The sequence below is a fragment of the Hemicordylus capensis genome, chromosome 6 (assembly GCF_027244095.1).
Source record: "Hemicordylus capensis ecotype Gifberg chromosome 6, rHemCap1.1.pri, whole genome shotgun sequence".
Classification (NCBI taxonomy): Eukaryota; Metazoa; Chordata; class Lepidosauria; order Squamata; family Cordylidae; genus Hemicordylus; species Hemicordylus capensis.
The window spans coordinates 15,240,209-15,255,129 of record NC_069662.1 but is presented as its reverse complement, the minus strand read 5'-3'; the positions used below and the strand labels follow the sequence as shown (position 1 = coordinate 15,255,129).

Below are 14,921 nucleotides of genomic sequence, written 5' to 3'. Positions count from 1 at the left end.
TTAAGCATAACTGTGAAGTCATTTGCAGTATAAGAAGGTAAATGTTGAAGAACGTTGCTGAGTTTCAACCAGCTAGATGGATCTTCTGGCCGGATTTTGGCCCTATTTGCGAGTGAAACCAGCGCCGTGTTCGCAGTGTGGCCGGAAGCGACTCTCCCTGTCCCACACAGTGCCGGCTGGACTGAGCTTGCGCAGCCCCATTTGCGAGCTAAGCTACACTCCCTGCGTCTGACATCAGATGCAGGGGGCATGGCAGGGCTTAACTCTGCACCCTGCATCTGACGTCAGACGCTTGCAGGGGGCTGGGCTAGGGGGCCAGGGCGGAAGGCTGAACCCGGGCCACTGCTGATCTTCCTCTGCCCCTGCCCTCAACAAAATGTGGCAGGGGGACACCTGCCAAAAATGGGGGAGTCATGGCAGGGGGCTACCTGCCAAAGGTGTGAAAATGGGGGAGTTGTAGTAGGGAGAGTAAGGTGTAAAAATGGGGGAGTTGTGGTAAGGTGACACCTGCCAAAGGGGGACACCTGCCAAAATGTGGCAGTCGGCACACCTTCCGGGAGCAAGTCTCATTAGACTCTGCTGTGCTTGCATCTGAGTAAACATGATCCTACTGTTCGCTTCCTTTCCTCCCTTGACCTGTTGCTTTGAATACCCAAGGCAGGTGTCCAATCTGGTTTCTGTTTCCCAACCCGCCTCTGTCTTTCCCACACTGCCTGCTGCCTCTCATTTTCTCCTACTTTCTACTGCTTCCAAAGTGCTTGTGTGTGTCCGTTTCTTTTTCTTTTTTTGGGGGGAGGGGGGAGTCGGGAGGCATGAAGGGAAAGAGCCATCCCTTTTCTGCAGGTGGCTTGTTCCTACAGTCAGTTGCTTCCTTTTTTAGAAAAAAGATGAACCACTTTCAGCTTTAAGTGACCTGCACCTCTTAGAAACACTTCTGTGAGCCTCTTATTTGATTCTTGTCAGGTCATCTCCCCTGTAGAGATCAGAATTCTAGCTAAGCAGGGCTGATAAAAATGATTTTTGATTTAAAGCAGACGTTAAATATGTAAATCAGATTTTTAACATGTTAAATTAGATTTTAATTTTGAAAAAACACAATTCATTCAAAAAGAACCTAGGTCAAAGATATCATAATGAATATTAACCATGACTTCTAATTATATTAGATGAGTGTTTTAACAGCAGTTAAAATGAGAGATAACATGACATGATCAGTCCTATTCTGCCAGCAGTGCACATGTAAAACATACACACTCACATTCACTCAAGCCTTTGACCTCCCCCCCCCACCCACCAAAGTGTAAAGATGGAAAAGGTCAATAAATGAATAGAGGATCTGGAGGGATGGAGTAGATTTGAGCGAGGAGTTGGGAGTCTCGATAGAAATGCAAGGGAATGGGGAGAGGAATAGAAAGTGAAAACAAAAGTGAACAAATCACATTGATGCAGTCCTGAGGAAATGTTTTCAGAGTGTATCCTCCGTTGTAGAAGGGAAATACCTATCACAGCAGCAGGCTGTAAAAGAGACCCCACTTGGGAATATTTTAATGAAGTTCCTGTACCTGTGGGTGAGACGGGTATGTGTGTGAAATGCAAACAGTGCCACAAAGAAATGCAAGGCCTGGTTGCCCAAATTAAACTGCATTATGGGAAGTGTGTATACATACCTCCTAAAAATGAACCTACATCTAAATCTGAATATGTTGTACGGTTAGATTAGACAACAAGAATGCACGTTTTCTAAAACAGAAAAATGATGATTAAATAGAATCTTCCTGACTAGTGATTGAGATCATTACAATCTAGTCCTGTGAAGCAATTTAAATCAAATCAACTCTGTAACTAAGGTTCACAGACCTCAACTCCTTGGCCAGCTGTGAGGGGCTGGGCCATATAGTTCCCCATCTTTCTCTGTTGCTGCAGCATTTCCAATGCTGATCAGTTTCCTCCCTGAAAGCCCTCTGTGAACTTTACAGCACAGACTAGACCCTGTTGCTGATCTTAGCAACATCAGCAAGCCATAATGTCCCTGCCTGGACCTACCTTACACTTCCATATTACAAGGGCAGCTCTAGTGGTGGGGGTGGCATGGGTGGGCAAGCAAGCACAGACCCCTAGACACATAGCATGCCTCCCAGCCCTCTCTGTTTCAAAAATCTAATAGGTGGGGACGCAGCTTGCCCTCTTATAAATGTACTTTGCCACTTCTGTGCCTTATAAATGTACTAGGCCACATCCTCGGTAGAATTACAGTAAGTGGAATCCACAAGCTGGGACAACCATTTGCCGCTGCAATAATTTTAGTGAGAGAATGGAGGCTCTAAGGATTTTTTCTTTCTGATGCTGGCTACTACTTGGGACAGCCCCATATTATAATGAAGCTTATTTACCCTCTTTCCACAGCGGTCTTCCCCTTCTTGTGGTAGCAAGCTTGACTATTCCCCTTTGCTAAGCAGGGTCCACCCTGGTTGCATATTAATGAGAGACTACGAGTGAGCAATGTGAGATATTCCCCTTAGGGGATGGAGCCGTTCTGGGAAGAGCATAGAAGGTTCCTGGTTCCCTACCTGGCACCTCCCAAGACAGAGCAGAGAGAGATTCCTGTCTGCATCCTTGGAGAAGCCACTGCCAGTCAGTGTAGACCAGGGTTCTAAATTTTTTCATGTGTGTGCAGAATGCGTTTTGTTCTGGGTGGCTGTATTAAGGCAGTGTGTGCGCATGTGCATTCAGAATGGGGCCTTCCTGATCTAACCTGAGCGGGATCTAAAATTAACTGAGTGGACATTAAAAAAAACAAACTTGTGAGCATGCATGCGCCTTAGAGCAGGGTTTCTCAACGTGTGGGTCCCCAGATGTAATTGGACTTCAACTCCCATAATTCCCAACCAAAGGCCACTGGGGCTGGGGATTATGGGAGTTGAAGTCCAATAACATCTGGGGACCCACATGTTGAGAAACCCTGCCTTAGAGGGAAGACTGGTGCAGACAATACTGAGCTAGATGGACCAATAGTCTGACTCGGTATATGGCAGCTTCCTGTTCCTATGCTGTACTACTGTTCCATCTCTCAACCAGCTGAACGCCAAATTAACTCTGCCACCAGACTCCTCTTCTGAAGAGTTGGACTGATGGAAAGCAGCCCAAATATCTGAGGCTCCAGTTCTGCTCCAGTTTTTGTTGCATGTTAACTCGATGAAGACCAGAACTTAGGGCTGACGTTCAAGACTCAATTGTTAAGCCTGGAAGGCCGGAGCCACATTAGAACTTCTTCTGTAGCTGAGGCATCTCCACAATTCTGGTTGGCTCCAAGTCAACCCTAATGTAGACTGCTGGTCTGATCCATGGGCAACAAACTGGAATTTCCCACCCTGAAGCAGTAGAGGTTGCCCCTGCAGATTGGAGTGGATGGGCCTGAGGTAACTCAGGCTGTGTGTGATCGCCAGGAAGAAGCTGAGTCTGTTTTGGTGTGGTGGTGGTTGGATATATCTTTTAATTTGGCCACTCTCACCTTTACAATATGAAAGAGTGAAAGTAGAGGTGAGGAACTCTACTCCAAAATTCAAATACAGAATACCAAGTGTTTTCTGCTGATAGTCTTTACTTTATAGTACTGGCTTTTTAAATTTATGCTAGAAATCAACCTGACTGATCAATCTATTAAAAGACTAGCCATGATTTTTATAAAGCTGCAACCACTTTGTTGGGAATTAGAACTTTTTTAAATAAAATAAAAAATACAAGTACTTGGAAAATGGGTTGATAAAATTTAAAGGGCATCCCAATTTCTCTCTCACATAGGGAATATCTGAGATACCCAGTGTCATCTTAGCTGTGTATCACCTAAAAAAAGTTGTGCATCTTCCTTTCAGTACTGTATTTGTTTGTATGAAGCTATATGCAGATTTAATTAGAATCTCAACCAACCAATGTTTTTTTAAAAATTGGTTACAAGCAGTGCTTCCTGCATTTATTCTTTCACATAATGCAGCTTTTTAACCTACTGAACTGGTAGAGACCATCCCCTGGTTTTGGCATGTGTGTGCACCCACATGTACATCTTTTCCATCTTGCAAGGAACAGGAATTATGGTTGTCTGTCTCTCCCTCACCTTTCAACTTCAGATGAACTGTAAGCATAAAGGGTGCTTCGGACCTTTCTCTGATCTACTTAATAGCTGTGCTAAAATGAGCCTGAAAATAAAGAACTGTAATAGGTCATTCACAACTCGAGTGTTTTGTCAAAGCCAGAGATGGCTCACTGTCTCTGAAGCTTGAGGAAGAACTATTGTGTGCATGTGTCTAATAAACAATTTACAATTTAGATCGTGTGACTGCAGGCAGGGTCTCTCCTATATAGTTTTCTGTGTAGTACACAGCGTCAATCATAACCTAAATTTTATGCCTTTTGACTGGTACCCCATACCTGTAAGGTCAATATTGTTTCCAGTTCTGGACTGTATAGGGAAGTTTTACCTCCTGAGTGAGGTGGGAGATTTTGGATGTTCTGCCTCAGGCCCCCCCAAAATGTCTTGAACCATCACTGGCTGTAGCAAAAGACAACTACTTATAGGCTCTCTCAAGCACAGCTGTTAATACCCAGCAGGCCTGATGATCAGTGTAAACATTAACCAGGAGAAAGGGAAGCTCAGTTGTCCATACTTAAGGTGGAACTAAGTAGTAGCTTCTGCTCCGTCTGCTATCTATGCAGTGTTTGCTTGATAAACTACACCAAAATTCACTAGTAGGCTCTGCCAGAGTATGCACTACAATTTTAATAGCCCTCAGTTTAAAATTACCTGAAGTAGCCAAATGTGTACAGACTGCTTTGTATAAACAGGTTGGGTTTGTTTTTTAATAAAAGCTATAAAATACTTCTGTAAAAAAGCAAGCGCTTGATTCATGTAGCTGTAGATCAGTATAACTGAAGAGGGCCTCCTTTTTACTTCCATAATGGAGATCATGCTCCACAGACTTGCTTAATTTAGTCCCTGCAGATTTGGACAAAAGGAATGCTGAGAAAAGTGACACCCCCCCCCGCCCCCTCCATCCCACCCAATCTGAGAGAAGAGGCTCCGAGGCTCAATGAGTATGCTAGTATTCTACAAAAAGAGAACAGTCCTAGAAACATCAGGCAGGAAAGATCCATGTGAGAATTTGTCTAGGATTGTCCAAGATGAGTCCTCTCCTCACTGCCGTTTGGCCTTCAATGTACGGTGTTGTCTCAACTCGTTCAGGTAGCCAAGCCGCTTGTAGTTGAGGAAGAGGAGGGCAAAGTTGAGGACGTAGGTGCTGATACAAATCACGCAGAAGTCATGCAGCACAAAGAAGAGGATGTAGGCCAGGTAGAGGGAGCCAGCAATGGAGACCACTGAAGTACCCACCAGCGTAATCGCAGCCAGGCCGCTGTTGGAGAGGCCTGTGAGCAAAAAGAGGGCCAGGTTACATGGTGCACAACCCCAGAAGAGGGAAAGATGCTGGAGTTAGAACAGAAGACAGCCCCCACCTCTCTTGTTGCATCCCCACAAAGGATTTCTAATCTGCAGTCAAGAACATGTAAAAACATTTGAATCTTAAAGGAAACTGGCTTATGAAGCACTGGCACAAAACTCTGCTATCCAGACTAAGGAAAAATGTTCTTCCCTTCCCTCTGCAGCTACCTGTGCCACCTGGAAAATATGGTCCTGAGCCATCACTTTCGAGTGATGCAACTGTAGAAGTAAGGGGAGACCAATCCTCCTTGATTTGGAACAATGCATGTTGGGATGTCAGTCCATGTGTATGGTGATACAATGAATCATTGACACTTACCTGAAGGGGGTCATTCTCAGATGCATGGGTTGTTTCTGCTGTCAATCATGGGTTGCTTCCACCTCCTCCTCCGAGACAGGGCCAATCACAGCTTTGCCTGCCACTAGGAGGGAGGAGCAACCCCCTCAATCTCAGTATGTAGCCAGCTCTCTGTAGCTCCATTGCCAGAAAAGTAAAAGATTAACAATTAACGGAACTTACAACACTCACAAGGGTAAAGAAAACCCCCAAGGAATACTGCTTAGAACACCCTCTAGGGAGAACAATCCACCCCAGAAAGGAATGCTGCTCAGAGATAAAGGGACGGAAGAAAAACAGAACCAGATCCAGACGCACCTGGGTGTGGCGGATACAACCCATACTGCTGAGGAGAATGACCCTTCAGGTAAGTGTCAATGATTCATTCTCCCTCAGAAGAGGGTTGTATCCACTGTCAACCATGGGACCTACCAGAGCCCCTTCAAATACTGGGCGGGCCCAGAAAGTCTGGTTCCTAAGTTGAAAACACTTGTTGCAGGGCCCTCCTGCCAAAGGTGGCATCAGCCAAAGCCCAGTTCTTAATTTTGTAATGCTTTACAAATGTGGGCAGGGTCAACCACGTGGCGGCCCGGCAAATGTCTACTAGTGGAGCCAAGGTGGACAGAGCAGCTGAAGCCGCTGCATTCCTGGTAGAATGAGCCGCAATGTTCCCTGGAATGGGAACACCCAAAACCAAATAGGCCAGCTGAATGCATTGGCAAATCTACCTTGCCAGGGTGGACGTAGACACCCTCTTGCCCAGAGAACAGTCCCTGAATGATACAAAAGGATACTCTGAGACCCTGAAGGTCCCAGTTTGCCTCAAGTAAATCCTCAGAGCTCTGCTTAACGTCCAGAGCGTGCCACTCCTCCTTCCTAGGTGACGATGGCTTAGGGCAAAAAGAAGGGAGCATCAACTCCTGGGGCCTATGAAACATAGCATTCACCTTAGGCAAGTAAGCAGGATCTGTGAGCAAAAGGATATATTCTGGGAAAACTAAACAAAGTTTCTTCCCTATGGAGAGAGCTCCTAAACTGGGAACCCGTCTCACGGATGTAATTGCCACCAAAAACAAAACTTTCAACAATAGCAGCCTAAGAGAAACAGACCTGAAAGGCTCAAAGGGGGCCTTAGTGAGAGCCTTAAGGAACAGGTTCAAGTCCCACATGGGGAACCTATGCACCAGGGGTGGGAGACTACACTGAGGCTCAAGATGGAGCATCGGCCCCTGCTTGAGGAGTTGAGCATGGGACCCCAGGGCAATCGGTGCCTCGAGGAAAGTTCCACCAGGGCTGGCATGGCCAATGTGGAGCGACTAAAATTACCTCCGTCCTTGCTAGGTGAATTCGACACACCATGTGAGGAATTACGGCTGTAGGGGTGGAGCATACAGCAGACCCTCCGGCCAGGGCGCCATCAATGCATCCATTCCCTCGGTCCCTGGAGTGAGGTACCAGGACAAGAACCAGGGCCGCTTGGAATTTGTTGGGGTGGCGAACAGGTCCATCACAGGTAAGCCAAGCCTCTGAACAATCCATGTGAACACCTGAGTGCTCAGGGACCATTCCACTTGGTCTATTCAGGAATGGCTCAACCAGTCTGCCACTTTGTTGAATACCCATCTCACATGATCTGCTTCCAGAGATAGGAGCTTGGACTTGGCCCAGGACAGCAACAACCTTGCCTCCCGCATCAGGGCCCAGGCTCTTGTGCCACCCTAGCAGTTGATAAGCGCAGTAGCACTGTCGGTCCAAACTAGAACATGCCAATTTTGAAGGGCAGGTAGGAACTCCTTGAGGGCCTATCTTATCACCCGGAGCTCCAGCCAGTTTATGCTGTCCGCCCTTTCTGCTATGAACCAGATCCCCTGTGCTAGCAGATGGTGACAGGGTCCCCCCACCCCTAGCCCTGAAGGCTGGTGTCCCTGGTAACCTGGACCTGGTTGACCAGAAGAAACCTGACCCCTTTTAGGGTGGCTGATACACCCACCAATTCAGTGACTGTTGTGCGTGCCTGGCCAGATGGACCCAGAGCCTGGACCTTTGCATGACCTGGTCCTGCCAAGGGAGGAGAAACTACTGGAGGGGATGCGAGTGGAACTGGCCCCATGGCACTATCCCTATTGTTGAGACCACCTGCGTTCTGGGGAAAGGAAGACCACCCCCTGCACTGTGTCGATTAGAACCCCCAGGTGGAGGATTTCATTCCTGGGGCTGAGTGAGCTCTTTTGAAGATTCACGATGAATCCGTGGGCCTCTACCTCTGCGAGGGTGGCTCTTACGTCCTTCAGACTCTTTTGGGGTGAGCATGACCTGATTAACAGATCATCTAAGAAAGGGTAAAGATGAACCCCATTGGTCCTCAAGTGTGCCACGAGTGCCACCTTGAGCTTGGTAAACACCCGTAGCGAGGTCAAAAGACCGAAGAGAGGCACCCGATATTAGTACCTCACAGACTCTCCCTGTGAGGCCGAAACACCTCCGAACTAGGAAGCTCGCCGCCTCACATCGGCACCTCCTCCTGAGTCCGAGTCTTGCCTGCCGCCTTCTGCTTTTAAAAACTCTTTGTTGCTGCATCCTTAGATTTCGTGGCCTTCTTCCCCCGAGTCTCAGACATGGGAGAGGTCACCGCCACCCACTTGGCCTGAGAGACAGAAAGCGAGGTGAAGTCCTTGGGGTTGGGGGGGAGAAACCTCCCACGCACGCGAGGGGCGCAAGCTGTCATGTGAGAAAGGCTGCTAAGCGCCACTGCGGAGGCAAACTAAAGGTTCATTGGGAGCCTGCGATGCTGTCTCCCTGGTTCCCCCTGACTCAGACTAATCCACACAGGGAAGGTGAACGGGGAAGGAGACAAAGCCAAACACTGAAGAAAGCTCAGAAAAGGCAGAACGCAACTTTCCGGCACCTGCTGGAGCGAGACAGGATGAAGAACTGAAGGTTGAGGGGGTTGCTCCTCCCTCCTCATGGCAGGCAAAGCTCTGTGACTGGCCCTGTCTCGGAGCAGGAAGTGGAAGCAACCCATGATTGACAGTGTATACAACTCTCTTCTGAAGAAGAATGCAATGCTACTACTACCTGATGAACCTGTCTGTTCATCTAAAGCAGATGGGTAAACTGGATAGCTGAGTTGTTGTTTTTCCCTCAGCACTGAGAAGCACACAAAAATTAAGACCTTAAGAACAGCCCTGCTGGATCAGGCCCAAGGCCCATCTAGTCCAGCATCCTGTTCCACACAGTTGCCTACCAGATGCTGCTGGAAGACTACAGGCAGGAGCTGAGGGCATGCCCTCTCTTTAGTTTTGAAGTGCCTACTATATCAAAGATGGAAAGGCATCAAATGCTGCAAAGTCCTAAAAAGGCGACTTCTGAAAGGTGCACAGAAGATTAGTGATTAGTCTAATGAATTTACAGTCTGTCAGCTCTTCCTCAGGACAATGATTTAGCACAATTCAATTCTATACCATTTCAAGAAACTAAATCCGTTGCCTGGGGAGAAAGGTCAACAGACCTGGATTTTGTTGGGACAATCAACCATCTTTTGAAATCAATATGCTGGATAGGACACACCGGGGAGCCTAGAACTCTTATTGTATCTGAAACTGGACTGTAGCCCACAAAAGCTTATGCTACTATACATTTGTTAGTCCTCAAAGAGCCAAAAGATACTCGGTTGTTTCTGAGGAGCCTCTAACAACACACAAATGAGTGAAGTGTGCACACATACAGGTTTATCTCACACATACATGGGCCCATTTTAATTTGGTTTTGAGACAAACTGCCTTGATCACCCTGATAGATGCCCTATGCCAGGAGGAGGACAGGGGGTGGTGAGAATGTGACCTTGCTGGCCCTCTCATTGGCTGACATCTTGACTAACATTATGCCTGTGTAATGAACAAAGTTGTGCCAGTAAAAGGTCACTAAATCATGGGGATGCTCAGAACTGCACAACTGGACTATTGTGCAAAAGTCCCCTGCAAAATGAGGTGTGCCACAGGTTGTACATGCTAGCTCAACAACCTTGTGCAACGCACAGCATTTATCAGGTTGTCAGTCAGTGTCTTTTTAGATACCAGAGTTTATGGTAACCTTCCGAATAGACTTCCTGGGTTGGAGTTGGGGCACACTTCTACCTGGGGTCTAGATTCAGAAGCAGTACTAGGGGTTTTTAAACATCTGCATGAAACAAATAGACAAGGTCATTTAGGGTGATGTGTCATCAGAATGTTGATGACACCCAACTCTATTTGCGTAGGAACTGGGTGAGGTCATGGAGGTGCTGATCTGGTATACAGACTGGCTGAGGGTAATACACTGAAGCTCGATCCTGACAAGGTCAAAGTTCTGTGGACAAGTGACTTGTCTTTAGAGAGATGATGTTGAGATTGATGGAATCACATCCCTCCTAAAAGATCATGACTACAGCTTGGGGGTGCTTCAGGATCTAGTTTTGTCATCAGAGAACCAAGGGCCCTCCATCAGCTAAGGATGGTGCCCCAGTTTTGGCCTCTCCTGGACAGAGATGCCTATCCTCACTTATCCGTGTTCTGGTAACCTTCAAGTTAGACTTCTGTAATGTGCTGCACAGACGATTTGGAAACTGCAGTTGGTTCAAAATAAAGTGGTTAGATTGCTACCTGGCTGTTGGAAACACCTCACTGATGCTTAAAGAGCATCACTGGTTTCTAGTCTATTTCAGAGCACAATTCAAAGTGTTGGTGCTTACTTATAAAGCCCTAAACCAAGAGTTCTCAGAGCTGGGTCCCCAGATGTGGTTGGACTACAACTCCCATCATCCCCAGCCACAAAGGCTATCATGGCTGGATTACTGGTTGTAATCTAACAACATCTGGAGACTCAAATCTGAGAACCTCTGCCCTAAACAGTTTGGGATCAGGATGCTTAAAGGAATTACCTGTTCCTGCATCAACTTGCCCATGTGTAGCAAATTAAAGCCTTTGTTTCAGAGCAAGCTCATATGAGGGATAGAAATGCTGAATCATCCCTGCTGAGCTGCATGACTAGGCTTCTCCTAAAACTCTTCTTTATTTTGGGTAGGTTCAAAAATGGCTGCTGCCACCACCCCTCTTTATTACAGAGCTTGAACCTCCCTGGACTTGGGGTGGAATCCCAGGGAAAACTCTTTCTTTTGCTATTGGAAAAGTACACAAAAATACTCCACGTGCAAGCCTGCGTGGTGAGAAAACTGATAGCTGTTGACTGCCTGAAGCGTGTTTGCACTGGGGGGGGGACCCTTTCAGCCCTCACTTTCTCCTGAGTTAAAAATCCACTTGGAGAGACTTGTAAAAGAAAAGAACAAAAAGATAAACAGTTTTATTCAAATGCCACAGACTGCTTCCATCTGAGGCTTTCTCAGCTTTTAATTACAGATAAAAATACTCAGTAGGTTACAAGATTACACCATAAAGCACCCTGAGTGATGCTCAGGCAGCATGCTTTAAAAATCGTGGTTACCCAGTTGCAAGGAACAGGTATGTAGGAAAATACAAAAGAACAATTAAAAGCTTACAGAGTCTTTTGCAATGCCCTGGCTGGATGGGCAAAGGCTAGTGTTTCTTAGGTTAATTACATTACAGGTAAACAATAATAGAATTGTATCAGGAATACACACAGCACACACAAAATAAACTGAAAATGTAATGCAAAGTCTGACTAAACAAACTTTTCCCTAGACTAAACTCCCCAAAGCCAAAGCCCTGGCCTCCTTGTTTTGAACTCACCAAACTCTGGTTGAGAATTCAAGCTTTCTGTCCTCTTGGCTTCCCAGGACCTGCAGAGACCCTTTCCTGCAGCCAGTTCTCATGGACACATGTCCTCCTCTGAACCCCCAGCCAGTTCTTGTTCTTCTAACAAATAAGTCCTCCTTCCTCCCAACAGTTCTCTAGGCCCCACCACCCTGGTGTGCTGATTGGCTAAGCCCTGGAGTTCACCAGCCTTTCAGTCAGGATAGGGTTCACTTCCAGTAAACTCTTTAGGGGAGGGGTGGCTGATCACCATACTGTGTATTGAGATCTTTACTGAAGACCCAAACTGGGTGTACATGCAGGGAGATGGGTCTCTTCAATGTGACATGCTAGTTAGGGAATTCTTTCTCCAGCACCTACACGGTTTTCCTTGAAGTGTCTGGCAAAGACCTCTTTATTCTCCCAAGCTTTTAAAACTGATTGATGTTTTGAACATAATTTCGAATTGCTGTATTTTTATTTAATTGGTGTTTTTAACGCTCTGTTTTTGTAAAGAGCCCTGGAAAGACCACTGAAGGGAGATATTAAAATCTTTTAATAAAAATATACACATTGCTCGCTCACCCAGGAGAACTTGCAGGATGTAGAAGGCAATCCCAAAGATACTGTTAGGTTGATTGAACGCGCTTTGACGTCCCAAGAGGCTGGCCACCAAACCAAAACCGCGACCCCACCTGCAAGAAGGGAATATGCGGGCAGATTGGAGAACAGCAGCACTTGTTAATCTTTTATCTCACTTCTGGTAAATTCCAAAAACATTTTACCTACACTCCCATTCTCACATTACACGTGGGAAGTTCAGAGAGGGTAGATTGCCCAAGACAACCCAGTGAAGCTCTTTTGATTGCCAAAGACCACCACAAGAGCCACAGCTCAGCATGTCCACACAGAAGATCCAGATTCAAACAATGGCCTCCCCAATTACAGAATCCAAAGCTGCAAGGCTGGAAGCTTTCTCTGTCTAACATACTCTGGGTAACACCCTCCAAAGGGCTGCTGCCAACTGGGGTGGAAAGCCCTAGGCTAGATAGACCACTGATGTGCTCAACGTACGTATATTCAAAACCATGAATGATCCCACATTATTATTGCATTGTGCCCTCTAGGTAATGGTACTGTATGAAGAATGGAAACACTGTGTTCCCACCACAAAGGGTGTGCAGTCCAGAAAGAGACACAAGGGAAATAACAGAGAAGGAACAGGAAATTGAAGCAAGTGTAAGTAGGGGAAGAACCTGCAATTATTTCAGTAGCATATATTTATGCTTTGTTGCAGTAGGGTATAATATGTAATAAAACTTCACTTTACCAGTTTCAGATCTTCTACAGATTAGACAACAGTCATTCTATCTCCTCTCTAGTATTCACAGTAAGGGCCTCCCCTCCCACTCTGTTCCTCCAGCCACCAAACAAGAATAGGTCAGTCACTCAGCTCTGTGCTTTTTTGCTGTTTGCAGATAGTTGAATGAACTTTTCCTGACCTCTGCCAATGACATTTCTCCCCTTTTCTGTTGTCAGCTCCAACAGACTGCCTTCATCCTTGTGTTAGAAGGCAGTTGTGGTATTTAAGCAGGGCCAAAGAGTTAAAAGACAGCAAATGCAGCTATAACCCCAGAAGATCTGGGTTCAAATCCTCACTCCACCCTTGGTCACTGTGTGGTCATGGTATTCTCACTCTTATCCTAACTTGGTTGTAAAGATAACATGGGAGAGGCCCATTGATGATTGCCCTAACCAAAGAATCCTATTCTGGAAGGCTGTGGATTGAAGTGGAAACCCAGAGTGAGTAAAATGGAAGAGGGTACACACTCTAGGAAGCTACAGTGTATACAAGACATGTAGGGACTCCTGCTTTTAAGACCACATTCTCCATAAGGCGGTAAACCTGCCTCTGGGCTATGCCACTTAGGGCCACACGCTGGGGCTAGCATGACTGAATAGGCCAGACAGGAAGTAAATTCCTTGCACACAGAAAACTAACGTATCGGGGAGAAGGGTTCTAGTGTCATCTTCTTCCTGAAATCCAAGATGCACAGAGAGAGCTGGTCTTGTGGTAGCAAGCATGAATTGTCCCCTTTGCTAAGCAGGCTCCACCCTGGATTGCATTTGAATGGGAGACTACATGTGTTAGCAGTGGAAAATATTCCCCTTAGGGGGTGGGGGTCACTCTGGGAACAGAATCTTCAGCAGGTTCCAAGTTCCCTCCCTGGCATCTCCAAAAAGGCTGAGAGAGACTCCTGCCTGCAACCTTGGAGAAGCCACTGCCAGTCTATGTAGACAACACTGAGCTAGATGGGTCAGTGGTCTGACTCGGTATAAGGCAGTTTCCTTATGTTCCTAATTTTTTTTAGGAACATTGGGCCAGGGGTTCCCAACCTCGGGTCCCCCATACATTGGCCTACAGTTCCCATCATCTCTGGCCACAATGGCCAATGGGAGATGTAGTTCAACATCTGGGGAACCCCCTACAGGCCATTTATTAGATTTAACCTCTATGAACATTGTCCAGCTCTTTTCTATGTTTTAAAGCCTCCTAAATTGGGATGTGGAGGACCACTATTTAGTCCACACCTTGCTAGAACTCAAAACAGACTCCTTCTGAGTCCAGGCTCAATTTAAAGCAGGGCTCCACATGACATGTCCAGCCCTCTTGCAGATGTTGGACTGCATCCCAGACTTATTGGTCACCGCAGCAGAAGCTGATGATGGGAGTTGTAGTCCAAAAACAGCTGGCAGGCCGACGTTGTGCAGCCCTGGATTAAATCCTTGGGGTGCAAGCTCTTGAATACTGTGGGTGAAGAGACGACTTAAGCTTGCAATCCTCTGCATATTTCCGTGGGAGTAAAACCCCAATGCGCACGCACACACAGTGGGGCTTACTCCTGAGTAAGCACGCACAGTATCGGGCTACGTGGCGAGAGGGGGCGGGGGCGGACGTCTTCCTGATATTTTGAACGTGCAAACGTGGGGGGGGGGGAGTAGAAGCCAAGCCACCAAGTGTGGGCGCGGGGAGGGCGATGCGCCCGTCTCTACCTGGAAGTGAAGACTCGAGAGCAGCTGATAGAAGAGCTGATATCGCACATGGCCCGGTAGGCGGCGTCCTTCTCCTTGGAAGTCTCTACATGGAAGGCGTACACAGACAGCGCCAGACCTGCAGCGCAGAGCAGCAGCCGGGCGGCGCGCTCCCAGCCAGGCACGGCCATCCTGCCACAAGCCGTCGACAGCCACTGGGTACACTGTCAGCCCCAGCTGCGCCTACGACGAACAGGGCTCCACCCCACCCCGCCGGGTTTGTACCTCGAGCCTGCCAATCAGGCATATCCGCCATTCA

The 14,921-nt window shown here is 47.1% G+C and overlaps 1 protein-coding gene across 1 annotated transcript; it reads right to left on the bottom strand.

The window, feature by feature from the left end:
* Nucleotides 1-3,470: 3,470 nt before the first annotated feature.
* VKORC1 (vitamin K epoxide reductase complex subunit 1) lies at nt 3,471-14,921 on the bottom strand. The gene is made up of 3 exons (XM_053258789.1): nt 14,624-14,921; nt 12,155-12,264; nt 3,471-5,415 (listed from the first exon to the last, which is right to left on the bottom strand). Exons 1-3 carry the CDS (start codon nt 14,791-14,793, stop codon nt 5,186-5,188), a joined length of 510 nt encoding a protein of 169 aa, XP_053114764.1. The 5' UTR covers nt 14,794-14,921; the 3' UTR covers nt 3,471-5,185.